Source organism: Polypterus senegalus, chromosome 11, assembly GCF_016835505.1.
Source record: "Polypterus senegalus isolate Bchr_013 chromosome 11, ASM1683550v1, whole genome shotgun sequence".
Lineage (NCBI taxonomy): Eukaryota > Metazoa > Chordata > Cladistia > Polypteriformes > Polypteridae > Polypterus > Polypterus senegalus.
The window spans coordinates 103,196,401-103,221,772 of NC_053164.1; the positions used below are offsets into that span (position 1 = coordinate 103,196,401).

The following is a 25,372-nucleotide window of genomic DNA, read 5'->3' on the forward strand; positions in this document are numbered from 1 at the left end:
CCCACCGCAGTGTGTCATTCATTACCTGATAAATTAATGTTGAAAAATCTTGTTCAGCGATTATGTTTTGTAGTTTCCCCTGCTTACAGATACTGTCCACATGTACAGTACATTGCAAAACAATACTGTAGTAAAATTTACAAAATAGACTTGTTCTGATATTTAGTCTTATGAGAAGCATAAGCTTGTCGTTCATCATGATTCAAACCATTTTAATTGGCTGATAGAATTTCAAACATTTTACTAAATAATGGATACAAAAATATGATGCTAGTGTGGCTTTTAATTTTTTTTTTCACTTTTAAACAAAAGCTTTTTCATTCAATAGTGGAAACTTCACAACAGCGTAGAGGGACAGTTACATACGTTAAAAGACAACTTTGCTATTAACTTTAAACAGTGCATTTGGCTTGAAAAAAAACTGATTTTAACAATTGCCTAAATAATAATTATACCATAAGAAATGAAGACTGAGTTCTGATTAATTTAAACATTTTTGCATTTTTAAGTAAGAGCATGTTTTCGCTGATTCAAAAAATAAGGCCCATGGAAGCAAATATTTCCACTATTATATGTGTATACAGGTGTTACTTGTGCTTCTGAAAAATACTCTGTTATGGTAATGGCAATGGTGAGTTATATTCAGTTAAACAAGAAAAAATGATGAAAAGATGAAATCTTCTTCAAAGATGGGGTTGCAGGGGATGAAACTCCTCATGTGTTGCTCATACTGCCTCATGACACCTTAAATAAATTTCCTGTATGTGCTGTAGTAGCATTTTCTGCAGTGTTTATCTGCAAGGAAAATAAATGTGTGTTTGCATTAAATACAAATTATGGAAACAATCTTTTCAATTAATTGTTACATTTTAAAATTGCCTTAAACAAATTGTAGTAAAGTGTTCAAATAGTACAGAAAGAAATCTTAACCCACATGGTTGAAAACAGTTTAAAAAACTGATTTGATGATGAGGAATTGCAGAATAGATCCAGTAGCCACATTCAGTTCAATGTATTCTTATTAGTAACATTTCCACCTATTGACCTGCTATACAATAGCTACAAACGTAGTATGAAAAACGAAGTGCAATATAAATGAAAAATGTATCACTAATATATTTTTAGAGATGTGCCATGCAAAATATACTACAAATATTTTTCCATTTAGTGTGATTGTACTGAATGTAATACGATTAGATGAAATAGCCAACAAATATATTTTTACATAATTTTATAACTGCAGTCATTGGCCTTTTGAGTAATGCCTTGCAACAAATGCTGATGGAACAGACTAAGAATTCACATGATCTTCATCTAAGCAATTTCAGCTAATTAGCATGATCTCCACTCCTCTCATTTTGTTGTGAGGGTTGTGGTTGAAAACAGTTCAAAACAATATACTACAGATGTCGAAACGTTAATTAATTTGATTAAATGTTTTGTTTTAATGTCTTTTGCTTTTAGTGAAAAATAATGTGACTTACTGCTGAAACTAAATGAGAAAATTCAGCCTCACAAGATTAGTGTTTGAGAGTGCTTAGCGGAAAGAGGTTGCCTGTGGCTAGAGCACAAGGCAGGAAAGAGCAGGGTAGAACAGAGAGAAAGACCAATAGCTTCTGGAAGTGATCTTAGTCATGCCAGTGTAATGAAGCAGCAGCTGGGTGTGTTCTGGAAGGGCAATAGACAAGGGCATAGCTGAGAAAGAAATCTCTTACCTGGATGCCAGCAAGGCATGTTGCCATAAGTCACTGACGGCAAATAATCTAGCAGTTGCTTTGGATTCCTGACACTCTGTCCAGACAGAGTAAGGACAGGCAGATCCCCCTAGTCAACAGGTGACGCAAGCTAGGTTACCTGGGGTCAGGCTGCCCATTTAAGGGTGAGCTTAGCCTAGACTAACAGTAGGCCATCAAACTGCTAAAGCCAATGTCACATTATGTGACTTTTAGGCGTGGGGTATGTCAGTTTTTCCTACCTCAGTTACTGATTGCATCGCTGGACCATGTCAGTTTAAATGACTGAAAATCACTGGGCATGTCTACTTCACTGACTGGGTACCAACCTTTCAATGCATTTGTGCTCACTGTTCTGTGACAGCCAATGGCTGCCTGATGGAGCTGGTGCTGTAAAAAAGGTTTAGCAGCTATGGGGAGGTCAGCCCTTTTTGCTAAGATTATGTAAATGAAGGCTACAACTGAAAACTACTGGAAAATTTGAGTAATGTGACATGGCCTTAAACTTCATGGTCATTGACTAGGCAGGAGAGAGGTGGCCTGGGGGGGAAAAAAGCAATTTAAAGGCAACTGACGTTCAGGGGTGCAGGGATACTGGTAGACACCAAAAAGAGCTCTAGCTTAGTCCCTTTGAAGCCAAAGTAGAGTTGGAGTGAATCTGTGGTTGTCATAAGTGACCCCAGAACAATGTACAAAACTACCTCTTGGGCAGAGACAGTTTAAGGTCCAGGGCTGAGAGGCGAGTTGGAATATGGCTCAAGTGGCAGGAAAAAGAGAGCAAAGAGTGTGGAGAGAGACTATGAGAAGGGTTGTGTTTTTGAGTACTTCTGGGTTGGATAAATGGGTAAGTTGCCTCATCAAGAAGACATTGTTTGACACCTATACAGTATAGTCAGGTCCAGAACTGTGTGGTGTGAAACATGTTGTCATTTTGATAATTTGGTTTGTGTGTTTTACCTGAGTTGGTGCCTTTCGTATATTTATTTTATTAACAGAGGTGCTAATTTTGTCTTGTATACATTTTCTTAACAGAGGTGCTGATTTTGTACCTTTTGGCCTCCTTAGAATTGTGCTTTTTTTGGATTATTATATTTCTTTCAGTTTCCAAACCACTTTTTCACTTTCTAATTTCCCTGCATGATTTCATTTTTCTGAGGTTCCTGTACTGTGTCTGCTTCTAACATTAAAACCACACTAATGATTTTTTGATTGCACAACTAAGATACCTTCATCTAAAGAATCATTCAGCTAACCTGTTCATTTTCCATCCACCCATTTTCTAACCCGCTGAATCCGAATAGGGTCACGGGGGTCTGCTGGAGCCAATCCCAGCCAACACAGGGCACAAGGCAGGAACCAATCCTGGGCAGGGTGCCAACCCACCGCAGGACACACACAAACACACCAAGCACACACTAGGGCCAATTTAGAATCGCCAATCCACCTAACCTGCATGTCTTTGGATTGTGGGAGGAAACCGGAGTGCCCGGAGGAAACCCACGCAGACACGGGGAGAACATGCAAACTCCACGCAGGGAGGACCCTGGAAGCGAACCCGGGTCTCCTAACTGCGAGGCAGCAGCGCTACCACTGCGCCACCGTGCCGTCCCCCTGTTCATTTTGCTAAAACAAAACATTTTGTACACATAATTCAAAAGTAAAATACTTGTATTTGCGAATAAAACAGATTATAATATCTCTCTCTCTATCTCTTACCTCTGTCTCTTTTAATTTCATTATAGTAATTAACTAAAAATAATCCATTTAGGTAAATAAAGTACTTCTGTGATACTTACAATAGTGGCAGTATTTTCTTCTCACTGTATAATTAGAATAGATAAAAATAAATTACAGAAAAAAACAAATTAATAAGTTTAATATAATAAAAATACACATCTGTAAATTAAATAAATAAATGTATAACTCACCACAAGATTTTCTCTCTGAAAAAAAAATATGTTCAAGAATCAAACAGGTTTTAATTTTAAATAATTGCATATTGTCATATTTGTTTGTGTTGTGGATCATTCTACCCCAGTTTCTGGAAATAGAAAAGCTAGAAAACCAATATCTTCACAGATTTCAATGTCAGTTTGATTTGCTTCTCCACTGATCTTCAACTTGTTTTTAATGTTTAGGAAGACCTTTTCATTATTTAAATACAGAGATCAGTCTCATATGATAGTGTAATTACACTGATTTAAATATTTTATGAATATTTAAGTTAAATTACATTTAAAAAGAGCCATAGAGGGGTAATACTTACGAATCACACAAACTTTGTGGAAACCTGAGAAGGAAAAATAATGGTTATGAATAATAAAAATAAACATTTTAAATATTACTGCATATTTATTGCCAACTGCATTCAACATAATATGCTAAATGAAAGTATATTATTCTGATCATTGTGTCTGTAAAGTACCATTGAATACAAGAGAACTATCAAGGGTAAAGTCTTACTCTGTGAATAATTAGCCTAATAAAGGATTTGACAATCAGAATGGGCACTGCATAGCATTAACCTTTAGTTATAACTGAATGGGTAGGGTGAGAACAGGGGATGATAGCATAGTGGCTCCTTTTTAGCACATATTTTATTTTAGTGCATTTTCAGTTTATAAAAATTAATTTGGAATAGAAGTCATAATCCATAGAGCCCAATCCACAAGATTAGATCCTACATATCGGAACATAAGTATCTTCCTATTTTCTATAAACTTTTTATGGCTCTTCCAAGTACCAGGTGAATTACATAAAGTATGCTGGGTAATTATTATACCCTTTCTTTAGTCTCCACACATATTAAAAATAAAGAATGAGAAGTCTTCACAAAGAAAATACTCACGGTGGACACATGAAGCTATAGATAAAAAAGAAAAATATTAGAAATAAAAAGAATTAGACATGTTTGTTAAATTGAGAATATTTCTCTGATATATTTTGATAATGAAAATCATTATACATAAGTAAGTGAATTGTTCACCAGTCTTAGAAACTGGTATATGGTTACAGATTTTCAGAGATACCATGGTACAGAAAAAATGTTTTAGGCATAAAAATTAATAAAAAAAAAAAAATCAGTATTGATATTTTTGTTACTCAAAAATGTGCCTTTAATTTTAGTAGGCCGGTTTTGTTGTCTCTTTTACTCCCCGCATTATTAAATTTTGAATGATTCATGCTTATGTCCTATGTAAATCCTTTAGCATGTTACTTTTAGTTAGCATAGAATATACATTTTTATTTCTACTGAATTACCAATATTTATACATTTGTTAAGCAAAAATATGACTACTTACTAGAAGTGCATCGCTTAAAATGGCCTGCAGCAATATAAAGGAAAAAATCAGCAATGAGTAATAGGAGTTATTAAATAATTTTTTTTTACAGTTTTCAGACTCATTGAATTATTAATGGTGATATTAAATTGTTACTTTTTACAGCGATCAAAGACCTGAAACAGTATATGACACACCTTCAAAATAAGATCAAACACACTTCTCACTCTATTTGCTTTTTTTAGAAGCACTAAGGAGACAATTGCATCTGAGGGATTAGGAGATCTAAATTCCTTAAAATCTGTTAATCTCTGTACTGAGGAGGGGGCTGGAAATCCAGAGATTAAATCACACATCAGAGGAGTTAATGACAGTCCATGGATAATAAATCCCAACAGAAGGACACCAAAATGAATAATAACTCTACTTAAGAAATTGTTTCTGCTGGGTCTGTGTTATCTATGATGGTGTCACAATTTCTTGAGAAGGAAGAAAATTGTTTTTTACTTACGTCTTCTGCAGTGGAGAACTGGAAAAAAGAATGAAAAAGATAATGTTTATAATGTTGCATATTATTTCTACAAATAATTTTTCTTTCATTTCAAAGTGATGCAAAAATGAGTTTAATATTTCTTTATTTTAGTGTAAAACTTTTATTTTGTTTTTTCTTAGCGCTGCTCCTTTTCCACCTTGTTAAAATTAACTCAAAAGTTTCTTTTCCTTCTAGATCATGGGGTGTCCAAATCCAGTGGCTATCATGACATCAAGGTTTATCTTCTGGATACTTTATTAATCAGTGACCAATTTCTGCTGTTAATTGACTTCTTTTCCCTTCATTTTACTTTCTTTTTTAAAGTTTGGTCTTCTGAATTTATTGTTTTTTCCTTAAATGGCAGAAAAAAACAGATGACCCACTCCAACTAACTCCAACTAACAAACTCCAACAAATTTCACTCCAAACGGTTACTTAAAGATTACCGGTAGTCAATTCTTGTTGTGAGTTAAACATGTTATTTAACTCTATGGCTTGTTGGTGCTCTGATTCTTCTACAGAAGACATTTCCAAAACGATTGATTTTCCTTTTTCTAAGAGCACCATAAAATGTTTTTATGTGAGCAGATCAACATTACTAATAATTTCACCTTTGTTTGTTTTCAGATACTGTATAATGGATACAGGTTAGATGGCCATCTGTTGGCTCAGTTTGTATCTCATTATTATTTGATTACTGATTAAGGAAGAACCAATTAACACTAGAATTACCAGAGCCTACGAAAAAACTCGTAATTCCGTCCCACCTTAAACTGCTTCTTAAATCCCTTCACACCTCTCCGCCAGTGTCCTTTGTCTTCTAAATGTGCTGATAAAGAGAAGCTAGAAGCAGTTGGCTATTCCATCCCCCCACCAATTTAGAACGTGCACAAACTTCTCTCAGCTCATGCCTTGATTGAGTATCTGGGAGTGAAGTGGAGTTTTAGAGTGGAAATAATAGATCGTTATTTGGAACACACGCATTTCATGTCTGTTGCGTTTCTACAGTAATCTGTGTCAACACATTGTGAAAAAAAAAACGTTTTTTATATTCTAGTAGTAGATGATAAAATGTAGGCATAAACTATATAATGTATGAAGCCTGAAGTCCAAATATCAAAGAAACATTTTCACAAAAGGTACAAACATAACACAACAATTGCGCTCTTTTTATCAGCAAAACTGATCCCTGATTAAGAAAATATTTAGAAGGATCGAAGTTGGACACCCCTTTTCTGGATCGCTTTTAGCTCAATGTGGTGCTTTGCTAAATTCATGTTTTCACACTCACAAAAAATATAATTCATACATTGACTTTAACTTGATTCTCCCTCACTATAAGACCATACAGAACTTTTTCATAAATTTGATGCTACATGCATTATGTCGTTTTGAGTTGTTTTTTTTTTTATTTTTTTCAGTACCCACACTTTGTTACTAAAGATCATGAAGAGAAAAAAAATAACCCATCAAACAACTGTCGCAATGAGAACGTTACATATTGGTTTCCTTTTAGTTATAGTATAGCTTAATACATATTTTAAGAGAATAGAGCACTTAAAAATATACAAAATATTTCAAGTACAATACTAAACCATACTTTTTTTATATATTTATAAAGCAATCATTTTAACCAGTATTATTGTCATTTATGTTGTAAATAATGGAATTGCCATATTTGAAATTTTGAACTTTTTTTTTTTTGGAAATATCCTGCAATAACTACAGAATATATTACAACACTTAGCTCTTTAATAATTAAATAAATCTTTCCACTAGACGAATAAACTTAAAGTTGCATTTTGAAAAGTAAAGCATTTTTGTGTTTCTTTTTTGAGTATATCAGGACTTTTGTTAAAAAAAAATAATTCTGTACCTCCACCCTCTCTAACATGAATTAACAGGGTTGCAGACCTCATCCTTTATAGAATGATATAAAACACAAGCCATAATCCCAAAAAACTGGCAGCCAGGAGCACCTAAAACTACATGTGCCATGTTCTTTAATGGTTCCCAAAAAGTTATTTTCTAACGTTTTGGGAACCAATACAAAACTTCCCATATTAACTTTATTGTAACATTCCTGAGTAACATTCTGGGAAACAATACATAACCTTGCTGTAACAATGCAGTAACGTTAACTTAGTTTGCTGGAATTAAGCAGGGAAACATGTCTCAATCTCAAACCTATTTATATACACTTACCTCGTTTACATACAACCCATCGGTGACCTGTTAACACATAAACAAGATTGTTGTTAAATACTATGTGACTTTGATTCATTGTTTTTTGTGTTTTTTAAAAGGCCATTACATACATTGACATACATACACTATAGAGTAAAATGGTGACTATTTTCTTTTGTTGTGTATTCTTAGGTTATTACTTCTCATATATTTGAAAATAAAAATTAAGAAGACTATTTGTTTATAATCTCAGCTTGAAATATATGAATGTGCAAGATCTTACAGTTTAGAGGCTTCTTGGAGGCCATACTGCCCACTGTTTTAATTCCAACTAATTTCTTTCTCAGGTTTTAGTTACTGCTGTATGCTCCCAGCCTCTCTCTCTCTCTCTCTATCCCTCTCTTTCTTTAATTTAGCTACTTAGTTAGTTTTCTATTTTCTAAAAGTCTAGAAGGGAATGCAGTTTTAATTGTGCTTTCACTTGTTTATATTTAAGTGTTCATTTCACTTCATCTTTCTAACAATAAAAAGTTACTTATTGAATTTCACAAATTTTAGAATGGATTTCTATCCGTACTTTAAAATTTTGTAATTCATTACAGCTATGCATTGCAAATAGACAGAGAAAGTGGCACAGAATCATAATTTATTTACTGTACTGTTACTAAAGTTTATATTAAGGCATTGAACTTTTAAGAACAACTGACATAGAAAAGACACAAGTTCTTACTTTAATTATAAGGTCCTCTATTTTTCTAATTTCTAATGTCCATATACAAAGTTAAGTCTCGCAATAGTACAGATCCTATACAGAAACATTTTTTGTCTTTAATATTTTATGGTTAATGTACTTCAAAAATACTTTAGTATAGAATAGCTTTTCACATAAATACATGTTAGTCAAAGAGCAGGAAGGTTAAGCAGGGCAGCTGCTAAGTTGTTGGTTTGAATTTACGAAACATAAATAGATGGATAAATAATTACTGTCAGACTGATTAAAAAGAATGCAGTAGTATACTAATGAAAAATTAGACAGCCATAGGAAGAATATAAATGGCTGTATGAAAACTTGTAATTTTAATTACACTAGTTATTTGATTGGATTTTATAAACTATTTCCTGGTATTTTTATATGTAGAATAAATGATCAAATACAGGTCTGCCTTACACACAAAGCACAGAGACAGATAAATGAAAGTCACTATAAGGTACATATGAAAGTTAGAAACCACTACTAATGTATATATTTCATTTGTTATTTAATAAAATCAAAGTATCAGCAACATTAACAATTAAACTCCAATGTAAACATTTAAATAATGGTTTAAAAATGGATAAGAAATTAAGCGTGAACATTACTTACTATATCTGCATCCATCTAGAAGGAGAGTAAAAAAGACAACTTGTGAACATCTTAGGCTAAATGCAATAAATTACAAACACTCTCTTTCCTGTATCGCCTTAGCTGCTATGGCTGTCTGAATCAGAGATATTACTCATCTTGTTTAAAACCAAGGGACAGACAGCTTCAGTAAAAAGTGAGATGACAATATTATCAAAGATTTTTCATGTAGTATTGTTACATTTTCTTTCCAAACACAATTTTCAAAGATTTTTCAGGTAGCATAGTTACATTTTTGTCCCAGTCACTGGATGCAGTAAATCAGAAAATTACTGAAAAGGTTTTTGTGAACAGTAAGCTTGCCTAGGGTTAGGATATTTTGTTGTAAATGGTAAAATATTACAGTTTTGAAAATTCAGTACTGAACCTCCACTCACAAAGTAACATTAGCCCAACAACTAATGGAATCAAACTAGTTCATTTCAGAACCTGAGTTTTCTTTTTTATTTATGTTTGTTTGATATTTAAATATAAGATAGTGGCTTTTATTTGAGTTAAAACATTGCATACTTACACCAGCGCTTGCTGTTAGCTTCAGTATTCTCATTTTGTAAATCCACAGACTTCTCACCTAGTAAAATAAATAAACTATTGAATTCATGACATATTGACATTACTACATCATTATTAATCTTAGATATTTAAACTTAATTTTTAAGCAAATGTAATACTCCCAGCCATTTACTAGGAGAAATAACAGTTTAAGAATTATTTTTACTGTAGATTACTACAACAGCAACTGTAATTTAGCTCTCATGTTTTACTTGTAAACTAAATATGAACTTGAATCCTTCAGGTTCAATCATACGTATTACTATATCCTAATAGAAATTATTAATTTCATGAACCTACTTATTCCATTACTATGTAGGATGTTGATTTTCTGGGAATTCACAACACCCAGGAAAGACAGGAAACAAAAGCTAATCAACAGTTTACCTGATGAGCATGTCTTCAGGATACAAGAGAAAACTCCACACAGACATGAGGAGAACATGAGAACAGAATGTGAGCTAGTTGGAAGCTAAGAGGTAGTAGTTGTAAGCACTGCTCTACCCTTGTGCATCACTTATATATTACTACTTTTTTATATTTTGGTTGGGGAAGCCACAGAGCTTCATAACATACTAACCGTTTGTGATTTGAACTGATAGAACTGCAGCCTTTGCTTATGTGTGTAGTGCAGGACACGTGGTCTAAGTCAAAAAGCCATGTGGCATTGAGACCACCACTTATCTATAGTGATATTGCAATTTAAAAAATAGTAAATGGAGTTTGTAGCATTTTTATACGGGTTATGAGGTAAACACTTGTATGTGTGCTGTTCACATCTATTGGGATGCAGAGCAGCATCCATTCTCTTTGAGGAAAAATATCATACTTTTATTGCTACTTTACTCCTAGGAACGATATATATGTGGTTTTTTTTTGAATTGCAAGCAGATGGATAAATATCAGTCCTACTACCACTTACCCAACTCTCTCTGACTAAGCAAGTCCTCTTCATTTTCATTTTCATTCTCTTCAAAATCTGACAATAAAAAATGTGAAGAAAATTACCCAACTATTTACTGAAACAGCACACAAGTGACACTGATAACTTAGAAAATGTTTTCTAAAAATTATAATTCTAAAACAATAAATGCTATTATATACAGTCATGTAATTACTGAAAGAATAGAATCTTTCAGTGTCTCATGTATATTTACAAAGTAAACTCGGTCATTAACAAAAGTAATATATAAGCTGTCAAAAGAAAACAAAAAGTGAAACCACTATTTAAATGTAATAAATTGTAAAAATATTTAATAGAAATGAAAAAACTGACAAAGTCAGTTCACAACTAACAGAGCAGGCCTGAGTCATTGCTCAGTTTTAAAACAGGCATAGGCCACGTCTCCTACCATTGTCTGGCGTAGCTTATATACCCGTGGACCCTCTTATGGAACTCCCACCTATCGATACTCTTGTGAATCTCTCATGACAAGAATGATACATCTGTCAACTCCAAGCAAATCCTATGCAAAAACTTTGCAAAACTCTAGTGACTGTTGACTGTAGCTTCTCTGTGAATATACACTTTGAAAGTTTCCTGCACAATGTTCTCAGGAACTCTAGCTGACACGCTACCCCTTTTAAATAGTCCTTTCACTCAACCCAAGAGCACATATCCCAGGGGTTATGAGGTGGTTAAGTTGCCCGATTTCTGCAGTGTTATTATTTTGATTAATGAATTCTCCAGTACCTTTATGTGTATTTTTCTGCAGAGTGAGAAGCTGACATTAACAAATGCATACTCCCAAGAAACGATTAAGAGGTAATTGTAATTATTTTTGAAAATTAAGCCCATTCTAAATGTATGATTATACTATAGCAGATATCATCTTAAACCTTGCAAAACGTAAACATTTCATTTTAGTAACAAATGGGAAGAAGATATTAGAAACAAATCTAGAGACTAAACATAAAAAGATATTTTGAAGTTTATACTCAATGAAATTGTTTACCAGCATAAAAGTGTCTGTGGAGCATTAATCACAAAATAACATCAGACATTACTTAAACTATTCTCAACTGACTTCCATATCACTTTCCTTAGCAGCTAACATGCTTGAAGTAAATTTTGTCTAAGTTTACACTTCTGTTGTGTATATTACCATTTTTTTTTTAGAGATGGTTGTTTATGAAGTAGCTCAAAAGTCATTGGAGCAGGTCTTCAGCTCCTCTGACAAACATATTCCATTTAAACGTGGAGTTTTAAGTGCAAGATCTACAAATCCTATCATGCATAACTGTAAATAAGCAAATGCTTAATTGGCATGAGTCCATAAACTTCTAATAAAAAAAAGTGCATTCAACTTATTATGTCTATATCACTTTATTCTGTAAGCCACACTTCCATCATCATTGAGCTTATTCCTGAAGACATCAGTTGGCATAATAGTAAATGTTAAAGTGTTGACCATTAATAAGTTGAATCCTGCCTAGTTTCATAGTCACTTAGGTACCTCTTGTGTTTAAAATTGTGTCTTACAATAGTACATCTCCCATGCATCACTGAAGTGAAGAACTTACCAAGCTCTCTCTTTTGCTGTAGATCATCCCCTTGTGCTTCTAACTGGATGGAGTCATCCTGCAATTCACTTTCATCTGCTGCAAATAAGACAAGAGAAAAGTGTCTACCAGGAAGTGAATACTTGGACCAGTTCTGCCAAAAGAAAGTGCGTCTTATAAAATTAAAATGTAATATAGCATAAAACTTGTTCTTGTGGCTTCCAGACTAAGAATAGTGTTAGGTGTCAAAGTGTTAGTAATTAATCAGAATAGTTTCCTTGTAGTGGATGTATCATATAGACAGAGCTGGCTGCATCTCCTTGTAAAGACACATGCTAAGAAAGCTGGAGAAACCACAAGAAAACAGACTGAGAACTTAGGATGCCTCAGAGCCAGTACTCCTCCCTTTTCAGGAGAGAATCAAAAGTAAATCACAAGACACACTCTTCAGAAGGAAGGCCAGACATGCATGGTAGCTAACTAAGTCCAGGAAGATCATGAGGAGAAGCAAAAGCACTGTCCATTCTAGTCAAATGATGCAGGGAGATTTAAAACGAATCTTAAACAATGACAGTTTGTCAGCCTTCATCATCTTATAGAGTAACTGCCCTCAGCTAGATAAGTGATAATTGCAAACTGCAGTCTTGGTTTTACAAATATAACATTTGGTCATGAGTCTCAGATAGCCAAAAGCCCTCTTGGTTGTAACATTAAAAATTGAATATATATATATGTATATATGTATATTTACTGTATGTATGTATGGTATCCTTTAGTGCACCTGCCATTTTGGCTGTAGCCCTCTTTCTTAACTAACAATCAATTGCTGCTACTAATCAAGCATACTTCTTCCTTAATTTGAATTAGCTTGCTTTTTAAGATACAAAACTCTTGATTGAGAAAAACAATAAGGAGATGCAAAGTGAGCCAACAGATGGCCATCTAACTTAGCCATCTCAAATCCTTTTCTTGCTGGCCCACAATTTTCGCTTCAGACATATGAAACATGTTTCCTTGATTCTCGTTAGTGTTCTCTCATGCCAGATATAGCCAAAGCAGTTCATTTTCTTTTTTTATAAGAACACCATCAGAATGTTATGTGAACCACATCAGATCAAAATTTCTCAGACCTTCACTTTGTTCCATCCTGGAGGAAACGCAAAGTACTCAGAGAAGAACCTTTGTAAAAAACAGCACTAGACTGGGGAGTATGAAATGCAAACCACTGTTGCCACTATGAATATATACTATATACTATAAATACTATAAATATATATATGTAAAAAAACAGAAGTTACTTCAGTAAGCTGAGGTAATTAACATAAAAACAGAGGTATGCACTCACCCATCTCTCCCTCTTGCATGTCCTGTGATTCATCCTCAACATTTCCCACCTCTGTAAATATAATTGAATACATTCATACATTTTCCATTCCTCTAAATCCAATCTAATAGTGCATTAAAATGCATACAGTGAATGCCTTTACCCCGGGAAATTGAGAAGACCAGTTGTTTTCATGTTTGTTTTACAATTAGAGTTCAGGTATGGGCTGCAATAAGATACTTTCTTAGGGAAGAGGGATTTCCTGGCACTGTCCTAGCTTATGTCCAATCCTGTAAACATTCTTTCTTTATCTTTGACTGATTACTTTTATTAAACCATTCCCTTTCCGTGTTCTCTACTGGTGAATAGAAAATAGGGCATTTGATCTGAATGAATGCAATATTGTTTTATTGATATATTATTTGTGAATTATAATTTGATTCAATTGTAATGAAAGTAAAAGTCATTATAATTATTGTAAATAATAGTAGCAATAACAGTAGCATTTGTAATTGCTTAACTTCTTCTTCTTTCTTCTTCTTTGTTTGTTTTTTAGCATGGCACCAGAGATGCAATCTGTTTTATGTTGGGTGGAGATATAATTAAGTATTTCAGTGCACTCTGTACATGTGAAAATGCACCTATTACTATCACTGCTTTACCACACAAATTTAGTTAAAAAATTTTAATAATCCTAACTGTTTAAGACAAACACATTATAATGAATTCCAGTAGCCAAAGTTCAGATTCAGAATTAAAGAAATATTTTTTAATATTATTATGTTGGCAGATTGTCATTTTAATTTCTCTAAATTTTATCTTTAACCAAATTGATATATCAGAAATGTGGTAACCTATTTTATATGACAAAATGAAATTATTCATCTTTATATATTTATTAAGGAGCTGTGAAATGCACCAAAATAATGATGTTATATAACTGTGCTTGTGATCAATGATCTCGGAAATCTGATAACTTTTTCCCTCTCATGTTTAGTCTCCTTGCTTTTTAAATTATTTTGTTAACTGGGAGTGTTTCACTTTGAGTAATGGCTTGTCGAAAATTTACATAAAAGGAAACTATTATATACACTACTGAAATACAACTCAGTGAGTGGTAATGAAACAAATTTTGTATTCTTAAATACTGTCTTTTTGCAACCACGTTACTTTAAAAGTCTATATCCTGATGCTTAGTGAACTGATTTAATAGTAGGCAATCTCTGATTGAAATGTTTTACAAAGGCAGGTTTCAGAATGTCTGCAGTTTTAGTGAGGTACATCTTATGTTACAAGACAAAATGTTATATGTTATCATTAATAACAATGTATATCAAATGCAAACATATTTTAAACTGCTGCATACCATGCATTTTCTATGTATTACTTAATGAAAAATGAATAATGAAGGATTAAGTGATTGAAAGTAATCTGATGTTTATCTCCAGTCACTAGAAAGTGAGACATCCCAGCAAAACTTTTCTTTCACTACCTCCAAATTAGAAACTTTGCTAAACACAACCTGCCCAATAATCTCACCTCCCACATATTTCTATTCCGGAAAGAATATTGATTAATCTTGAGGACTCAGACAGCATTTCTGTAATATACAAAAACATTTTAAGTCCCTTCTTTTTAAAGATCCCACAGTACAGAGGGAAAATAATCTCTCACTCAACATTTCAGAAAAGGAGTAGATGCACAGAATTCACTCTCGCTCCATATGCAAAAGGATACACTTATTCAACTTAAAATCGTCTATCGAGCACATCTGTCTCATTTAAATTTGTCCAAAATGTTTCCATGGCAAGATCCAACCTGTGAACATTGCAGTCAGGTCCCAGCTTCATTGGGCCATATGTTTTGAGCATGCACCAAATTAACATCATTCTGGACCAAAATCTTTAAATGCGTTTCAGACAGCCTTGGAGTCACAACCTCTCCTAATCCACTAACATCTGTGTTTGGTGTACATCCAGATATGCTCAAGGTGGAGAAGGACAAACAAACTGTAATTGCCTTTACTTCACTATTGGCACGTAGACTTTTCTTACTCAACTGAAAGAATCCTAACCCACCTCTTTTAAGTCAGTGTATAACTGATGTTATATATTATTTGAAACTGGAAAAATCTCATTTTCTCTTAGAGGATCTGTGCAAAACTTTTTTAAAACCTGGCAGGATTTAATTTATAACATTTTAGAATAAGTATTTAAGTTGAGGAAGTGGAATTTCTTACCTTATTTATTTTAATTATTTTTATCTATTTATTTAAGTACTGTATTCATTTACTTATTTTTCCTACTATTAAAGCTTTACTCTGTTGGCCTAGCTCTCTTTCTCATGGGTGGGGGTTGATTTGATGTGAGCTTAGTTTTGTAAAATTTGACTTGCTTGTATGGAATGTTATTTGCTTTTAATAAATTCAATAAAATGCTCAAAACAAACGAAAGTGAGATATTAAATATCCAAATATTTGTTAACACTGCTGCTTTACATTTTGTCTTTTTACTACTCATTGATTGAACACACTCTTTTAAACATATGGATGGTAAATTATACTGTCTTTCAAATTCATATCCTTTATGAACCATCCAAATTGTATACATGACTAGAATTATACATTTACAATATCCAGCTGCAATGCAGTTTGACCAGATAGGAGTGATGAATGCTCATTTATTGCATATTTTATACATGTATGTAATTTAGGTACATTCAATCACCTGGGGAAGAAATATATGTTTTTCTATCAAACTTGGGTATGTAAAATAGTAATTACTCACCAAGTTCTCTTTTGTTATCAGCCAGATCATTCAGCCCTTGAACAATATTTTCAAGGTTCAAACCTGAAACCGTATAACAGAAATGCAGTATGTATGACACCATTGTATACAGTGATTTTAACATGTAGTAATATGCATATCAAGTTCCATTAGGACAAACTCCATTTTAATGAAATCCTCATTTTAACAAATTAATTTTTTGGTGCAGGCCAATTTCCTATGGAACTAATGGTTAAAAGATCAGTTAAGTCTGTTTTATCTGTAAAATTAATTACAACAAGCACATATACACATAATTCTATATTTGGCCCAAAAATCACAATTCAGGAGCTCCACTGAACAGCCAATTAGATTTCATGTTTACGTGATTTGCATTACTTTATAGTTGTAGTTGTAACGAAGCAGAGTTCGAGAAGGGTTACTGCAGACCGGAAGCATTGTGGGCATATATAGGGTGGTATAACTGTCAGTCAATCCATTAGGATTGACGATGATGTTACAGTCATCAAGTGGTGCTGTTTATGTAACTCAAGCGCTGTGTGCTCCAGATATGAAGGGGGGACCCCTGACGCCCACAAGGAGTTCTAAGTCTGATAATACTAACTGTGCGTTATGGACAGAAAAAACTGTAACTTCTCACTGCCATTGATGCTAGCAAGAAGTAAATAGATGTTGCCATCGAGATCGGCATTCCACAGTCAGTTTTGTCAACTGTACATGTCGAAAGACCTCATTATGTTCCAATTCCATTGTAACAAAATAAATGTAAAAAAAAAAATAAAAAGTAATTTTTTCAGTACTAAGCACTTCATTCTAACAGAATTTGACCTGTATAACATTTTTGAAAATTAATTAAAAATAATGGAAAACAGTGTTTTTCATTTTATTTAATAATGATTTTATTGTGATTTTTGTAATAAATACATTTGTGATATATTTAGGACTATGTACTGTGCTGTTTTTTACCATCAGAGTTAGGGTTGCATAGTATGGTAGTGCTGATGAAGTACTGATAAACCCAAAATTTAAAACTTATAGTACCAGCATTTTGGGATTTTTTGATATCGGAAGTAAATGTTAGATTTCTCCCCTCGTAATACTCACTATTGTAGTTACCGAAAACTACAACTTCGACACGATCAGAAATTCATGGGGGCACACCCCCACCCCCCTTATTAGTTTATCGCAGTTACGGAAAACTATATGTTACGACACAATCAGAACTTCACATTCTAATTGCTTTGACCCAGTTGGGACTTCACAGCTATCAAAAGGGAAGCATGCAATGGTGTAGCATACCAGGTTGGCTAACAATTGTGCAGCACATGAGGGAGGCTATACTAAGACTGGCGTTTTTGAGTTATCTTTTTTTGCTTTAGAATCATTTTGGTACTGGTACTGAAGTCTAAAAATGATAAAATTATAAATTATTATAAATGTCTATTTAAACTCCTAATCCATTACCTCCTTAATTTTAATTCTTTAATTTTCTGATTCTTTCCCTGGTGTACTTCTCTAGAGAACTACATCTCCCAGAATCTGAAATATAAAATCAAAGGCTATAGAGCTTGTAGGTCCAGAGTCTGTTCCAGGCCAAAGTAGTAAGACCATTCATTCTAGAAGAATTTCACTCATTTGTTTACTGTGTGTAGTATCCTTTGGTACAATTTACTTGGAGAAACAAGCCAGAAGACTTTTTAAATATGTAATGTTTGGATTAAAACTGAAATTTAAAGAAAGAGAAGCCTAAACAAAGACTTAAAAGGCTGAATGAAAATAAAAAATGGAAGGAAAACTAACATAAAAAAAAGAGAAAAACAAGAATGGAAAAACTAAAACAGGTTGTTAAAACAACTAATGCTACCCTGCATCTTCATACAGTAGTTTTAAAACATTATCTTCTTTTGGGCTCTGTTGAGCATATTCCCAAATACTCGTTTCTCATCTCATCTTCCCATCTGATTTTCATGTTGAGGGCGACGGTGGCAGCAGGCCAAACAGTTCAGCCCAGACTATTATGCCTCACCTACATATTCCAGCTCTTCCTGGGAAATTCCCAGGCATTCTCAAGCCAGGTGAAAGATATAATCCCTCCAGTGTGTCCTGAGTCTGCAGCAGGGTCTCCACCCAGTGGGAGGTGCCCAGAGTAGCTCTGGGGGGAGCCACTGATGCAGGGAGATTTAAAACGAATCTTAAACAATGACAGTTTGTCAGCCTTCATCATCTTATAGAGTAACTGCCCTCAGCTAGATAAGTGATAATTGCAAACTGCAGTCTTGGTTTTACAAATATAACATTTGGTCATGAGTCTCAGATAGCCAAAAGCCCTCTTGGTTGTAACATTAAAAATTGAATATATATATATGTATATATGTATATTTACTGTATGTATGTATGGTATCCTTTAGTGCACCTGCCATTTTGGCTGTAGCCCTCTTTCTTAACTAACAATCAATTGCTGCTACTAATCAAGCATACTTCTTCCTTAATTTGAATTAGCTTGCTTTTTAAGATACAAAACTCTTGATTGAGAAAAACAATAAGGAGATGCAAAGTGAGCCAACAGATGGCCATCTAACTTAGCCATCTCAAATCCTTTTCTTGCTGGCCCACAATTTTCGCTTCAGACATATGAAACATGTTTCCTTGATTCTCGTTAGTGTTCTCTCATGCCAGATATAGCCAAAGCAGTTCATTTTCTTTTTTTTTTATAAGAACACCATCAGAATGTTATGTGAACCACATCAGATCAAAATTTCTCAGACCTTCACTTTGTTCCATCCTGGAGGAAACGCAAAGTACTCAGAGAAGAACCTTTGTAAAAAACAGCACTAGACTGGGGAGTATGAAATGCAAACCACTGTTGCCACTATGAATATATACTATATACTATAAATACTATAAATATATATATGTAAAAAAACAGAAGTTACTTCAGTAAGCTGCGAGGTAATTAACATAAAAACAGAGGTATGCACTCACCCATCTCTCCCTCTTGCATGTCCTGTGATTCATCCTCAACATTTCCCACCTCTGTAAATATAATTGAATACATTCATACATTTTCCATTCCTCTAAATCCAATCTAATAGTGCATTAAAATGCATACAGTGAATGCCTTTACCCCGGGAAATTGAGAAGACCAGTTGTTTTCATGTTTGTTTTACAATTAGAGTTCAGGTATGGGCTGCAATAAGATACTTTCTTAGGGAAGAGGGATTTCCTGGCACTGTCCTAGCTTATGTCCAATCCTGTAAACATTCTTTCTTTATCTTTGACTGATTACTTTTTATTAAACCATTCCCTTTCCGTGTTCTCTACTGGTGAATAGAAAATAGGGCATTTGATCTGAATGAATGCAATATTGTTTTATTGATATATTATTTGTGAATTATAATTTGATTCAATTGTAATGAAAGTAAAAGTCATTATAATTATTGTAAATAATAGTAGCAATAACAGTAGCATTTGTAATTGCTTAACTTCTTCTTCTTTCTTCTTCTTTGTTTGTTTTTTAGCATGGCACCAGAGATGCAATCTGTTTTATGTTGGGTGGAGATATAATTAAGTATTTCAGTGCACTCTGTACATGTGAAAATGCACCTATTACTATCACTGCTTTACCACACAAATTTAGTTAAAAAATTTTAATAATCCTAACTGTTTAAGACAAACACATTATAATGAATTCCAGTAGCCAAAGTTCAGATTCAGAATTAAAGAAATATTTTTTAATATTATTATGTTGGCAGATTGTCATTTTAATTTCTCTAAATTTTATCTTTAACCAAATTGATATATCAGAAATGTGGTAACCTATTTTATATGACAAAATGAAATTATTCATCTTTATATATTTATTAAGGAGCTGTGAAATGCACCAAAATAATGATGTTATATAACTGTGCTTGTGATCAATGATCTCGGAAATCTGATAACTTTTTCCCTCTCATGTTTAGTCTCCTTGCTTTTTAAATTATTTTGTTAACTGGGAGTGTTTCACTTTGAGTAATGGCTTGTCGAAAATTTACATAAAAGGAAACTATTATATACACTACTGAAATACAACTCAGTGAGTGGTAATGAAACAAATTTTGTATTCTTAAATACTGTCTTTTTGCAACCACGTTACTTTAAAAGTCTATATCCTGATGCTTAGTGAACTGATTTAATAGTAGGCAATCTCTGATTGAAATGTTTTTACAAAGGCAGGTTTCAGAATGTCTGCAGTTTTAGTGAGGTACATCTTATGTTACAAGACAAAATGTTATATGTTATCATTAATAACAATGTATATCAAATGCAAACATATTTTAAACTGCTGCATACCATGCATTTTCTATGTATTACTTAATGAAAAATGAATAATGAAGGATTTAGTGATTGAAAGTAATCTGATGTTTATCTCCAGTCACTAGAAAGTGAGACATCCCAGCAAAACTTTTCTTTCACTACCTCCAAATTAGAAACTTTGCTAAACACAACCTGCCCAATAATCTCACCTCCCACATATTTCTATTCCGGAAAGAATATTGATTAATCTTGAGGACTCAGACAGCATTTCTGTAATATACAAAAACATTTTAAGTCCCTTCTTTTTAAAGATCCCACAGTACAGAGGGAAAATAATCTCTCACTCAACATTTCAGAAAAGGAGTAGATGCACAGAATTCACTCTCGCTCCATATGCAAAAGGATACACTTATTCAACTTAAAATCGTCTATCGAGCACATCTGTCTCATTTAAATTTGTCCAAAATGTTTCCATGGCAAGATCCAACCTGTGAACATTGCAGTCAGGTCCCAGCTTCATTGGGCCATATGTTTTGAGCATGCACCAAATTAACATCATTCTGGACCAAAATCTTTAAATGCGTTTCAGACAGCCTTGGAGTCACAACCTCTCCTAATCCACTAACATCTGTGTTTGGTGTACATCCAGATATGCTCAAGGTGGAGAAGGACAAACAAACTGTAATTGCCTTTACTTCACTATTGGCACGTAGACTTTTCTTACTCAACTGAAAGAATCCTAACCCACCTCTTTTAAGTCAGTGTATAACTGATGTTATATATTATTTGAAACTGGAAAAAATCTCATTTTCTCTTAGAGGATCTGTGCAAAACTTTTTTAAAACCTGGCAGGATTTAATTTATAACATTTTAGAATAAGTATTTAAGTTGAGGAAGTGGAATTTCTTACCTTATTTATTTTAATTATTTTTTATCTATTTATTTAAGTACTGTATTCATTTACTTATTTTTCCTACTATTAAAGCTTTACTCTGTTGGCCTAGCTCTCTTTCTCATGGGTGGGGGTTGATTTGATGTGAGCTTAGTTTTGTAAAATTTGACTTGCTTGTATGGAATGTTATTTGCTTTTAATAAATTCAATAAAATGCTCAAAACAAACGAAAGTGAGATATTAAATATCCAAATATTTGTTAACACTGCTGCTTTACATTTTGTCTTTTTACTACTCATTGATTGAACACACTCTTTTAAACATATGGATGGTAAATTATACTGTCTTTCAAATTCATATCCTTTATGAACCATCCAAATTGTATACATGACTAGAATTATACATTTACAATATCCAGCTGCAATGCAGTTTGACCAGATAGGAGTGATGAATGCTCATTTATTGCATATTTTATACATGTATGTAATTTAGGTACATTCAATCACCTGGGGAAGAAATATATGTTTTTCTATCAAACTTGGGTATGTAAAATAGTAATTACTCACCAAGTTCTCTTTTGTTATCAGCCAGATCATTCAGCCCTTGAACAATATTTTCAAGGTTCAAACCTGAAACCGTATAACAGAAATGCAGTATGTATGACACCATTGTATACAGTGATTTTAACATGTAGTAATATGCATATCAAGTTCCATTAGGACAAACTCCATTTTAATGAAATCCTCATTTTAACAAATTAATTTTTTGGTGCAGGCCAATTTCCTATGGAACTAATGGTTAAAAGATCAGTTAAGTCTGTTTTATCTGTAAAATTAATTACAACAAGCACATATACACATAATTCTATATTTGGCCCAAAAATCACAATTCAGGAGCTCCACTGAACAGCCAATTAGATTTCATGTTTACGTGATTTGCATTACTTTATAGTTGTAGTTGTAACGAAGCAGAGTTCGAGAAGGGTTACTGCAGACCGGAAGCATTGTGGGCATATATAGGGTGGTATAACTGTCAGTCAATCCATTAGGATTGACGATGATGTTACAGTCATCAAGTGGTGCTGTTTATGTAACTCAAGCTGTGTGCTCCAGATATGAAGGGGGGACCCCTGACGCCCACAAGGAGTTCTAAGTCTGATAATACTAACTGTGCGTTATGGACAGAAAAAACTGTAACTTCTCACTGCCATTGATGCTAGCAAGAAGTAAATAGATGTTGCCATCGAGATCGGCATTCCACAGTCAGTTTTGTCAACTGTACATGTCGAAAGACCTCATTATGTTCCAATTCCATTGTAACAAAATAAATGTAAAAAAAAAAATAAAAAGTAATTTTTTCAGTACTAAGCACTTCATTCTAACAGAATTTGACCTGTATAACATTTTTGAAAATTAATTAAAAATAATGGAAAACAGTGTTTTTCATTTTATTTAATAATGATTTTATTGTGATTTTTGTAATAAATACATTTGTGATATATTTAGTACTATGTACTGTGCTGTTTTTCACCATCAGAGTTAGGGTTGCATAGTATGGTAGTGCTGATGAAGTACTGATAAACCCAAAATTTAAAACTTATAGTACCAGCATTTTGGGATTTTTTGATATCGGAAGTAAATGTTAGATTTCTCCCCTCGTAATACTCCCTATTGTAGTTACCGAAAACTACAACTTCGACACGATCAGAAATTCATGGGGGCACACCCCCGCCCCCCTTATTAGTTTATCGCAGTTACGGAAAACTATATGTTACGACACAATCAGAACTTCACATTCTAATTGCTTTGACCCAGTTGGGACTTCACAGCTATCAAAAGGGAAGCATGCAATGGTGTAGCATACCAGGTTGGCTAACAATTGTGCAGCACATGAGGGAGGCTATACTAAGACTGGCGTTTTTGAGTTATCTTTTTTTGCTTTAGAATCATTTTGGTACTGGTACTGAAGTCTAAAAATGATAAAATTATAAATTATTATAAATGTCTATTTAAACTCCTAATCCATTACCTCCTTAATTTTAATTCTTTAATTTTCTGATTCTTTCCCTGGTGTACTTCTCTAGAGAACTACATCTCCCAGAATCTGAAATATAAAATCAAAGGCTATAGAGCTTGTAGGTCCAGAGTCTGTTCCAGGCCAAAGTAGTAAGACCATTCATTCTAGAAGAATTTCACTCATTTGTTTACTGTGTGTAGTATCCTTTGGTACAATTTACTTGGAGAAACAAGCCAGAAGACTTTTTAAATATGTAATGTTTGGATTAAAACTGAAATTTAAAGAAAGAGAAGCCTAAACAAAGACTTAAAAGGCTGAATGAAAATAAAAAATGGAAGGAAAACTAACATAAAAAAAAGAGAAAAACAAGAATGGAAAAACTAAAACAGGTTGTTAAAACAACTAATGCTACCCTGCATCTTCATACAGTAGTTTTAAAACATTATCTTCTTTTGGGCTCTGTTGAGCATATTCCCAAATACTCGTTTCTCATCTCATCTTCCCATCTGATTTTCATGTTGAGGGCGACGGTGGCAGCAGGCCAAACAGTTCAGCCCAGACTATTATGCCTCACCTACATATTCCAGCTCTTCCTGGGAAATTCCCAGGCATTCTCAAGCCAGGTGAAAGATATAATCCCTCCAGTGTGTCCTGAGTCTGCAGCAGGGTCTCCACCCAGTGGGAGGTGCCCAGAGTAGCTCTGGGGGGAGCCACTTAGGGTCCTTCTTGCGACATGCCCAAACCAGCCTCAACTGGCTCCTCTCAATCCAGAAGAGCAGAAACTCTACTCTGAGGCTATCCCAAATCTATGAGCTTCTCACCCTATAATGGAGTGTCAGCCCAGCCACCCTGCGACAAACCTCATTTCTGCTACTTGTACTTGCAAACTCATTCTTTCGGTCATCTCCCACAGCTCATGACCATAGGTGAGAACAGGGATATAGATTGACTGAGTAAACTGAGAGCTTTGTTTTTAGATTTCATTTCCTGCTTCATCGCCACAGACTGGTACAGCACCCAATCTCACATTCCCTTTTTCTGTTACTGTTTTTCCAGGCAGGAAGGACCTACTCCCAAATGTTTTATTCTAAATTGTCTGTTTGTTTCCGACTTACCTGCTGCCTGGCTTGAGAGTGCAAGTGAAAGAAGGACAGCTAGCAGCATGAAGGTCTTCATGATGATTTCACCAAGCACTGTCACCTTTCAATGCTTGATACTGAGGACAGCCATCAGTTTTATAGTGCAGAGAAGAGGAAGTGTTCTGGTACAAGACCACCATCCTGATTTCCTTATTCTAAGAATTATCTCCTACCGTGACCACACATTACAGTATTATATGTTCTGAAGTGATAAATGATAATTAATAAAACCATTCATTAACATAGTAAGTATCAAGTAATTTTAAGATTACTAACAGCTATGAACTAGTGGTTATCAAATTATTCATTGTTAATAAGATCAGTTAATAAACAAAATTTCACAGTTTTACATGATGGTGCAAATATTTAGCACTGTTATCTTCTGAGTCATGGAAATTTATTTGAATTCCTATCTGAGGTTGCTCTCAGTACATATCTTGCATGGTCGATTCTTTGTAAGTGGGAAAGGATATATAGGGAACAATAATATCAAATTATGGCACAAATAAAGATAATAACATAAAAACATAGTTCAGAATAAGTGCTCATTGTTACATAATGTGAAGTAACTGCACGAGAAGTGAGATTCAATGGCTACAGTGTATTTTTACAACTTGTTTGCTGAGCATATGCAGCTAGAGAACTTAAATTCTAAAAAAAAAAGTAGTTTAAATCAACAGAGGAGGTTTTGACTTTTCCATTTTAGCAGTTACTGTTTTCTTTAGTACTAATA

General features: G+C 33.8%; 1 protein-coding gene across 6 annotated transcripts; it reads right to left on the minus strand.

Moving 5' to 3' along the window:
• Positions 1 to 263: 263 nt before the first annotated feature.
• Positions 264 to 24,720, minus strand: LOC120539393. Of its 6 annotated transcripts, none has more exons than XM_039769405.1 (17): positions 24,616 to 24,719; positions 22,051 to 22,113; positions 19,282 to 19,332; positions 16,300 to 16,362; positions 13,535 to 13,585; positions 12,211 to 12,285; positions 10,610 to 10,666; positions 9,650 to 9,706; positions 9,097 to 9,111; positions 7,752 to 7,778; positions 5,526 to 5,543; positions 5,036 to 5,059; positions 4,582 to 4,596; positions 4,000 to 4,023; positions 3,662 to 3,676; positions 3,530 to 3,553; positions 264 to 795 (listed from the first exon to the last, which is right to left on the minus strand). In XM_039769405.1, the coding sequence occupies exons 1-17, from the start codon at positions 24,674 to 24,676 to the stop codon at positions 746 to 748; spliced, it is 690 nt and encodes a 229-aa protein (XP_039625339.1). In that variant the 5' UTR covers positions 24,677 to 24,719; the 3' UTR covers positions 264 to 745. The 6 variants fall into 6 exon arrangements, with proteins under 6 accessions (XP_039625339.1, XP_039625338.1, XP_039625342.1 ...); XM_039769404.1 differs by having other exon boundaries at positions 12,211 to 12,288; XM_039769408.1 differs by lacking the exon at positions 16,300 to 16,362 and having other exon boundaries at positions 24,616 to 24,720.
• Positions 24,721 to 25,372: the final 652 nt, after the last annotated feature.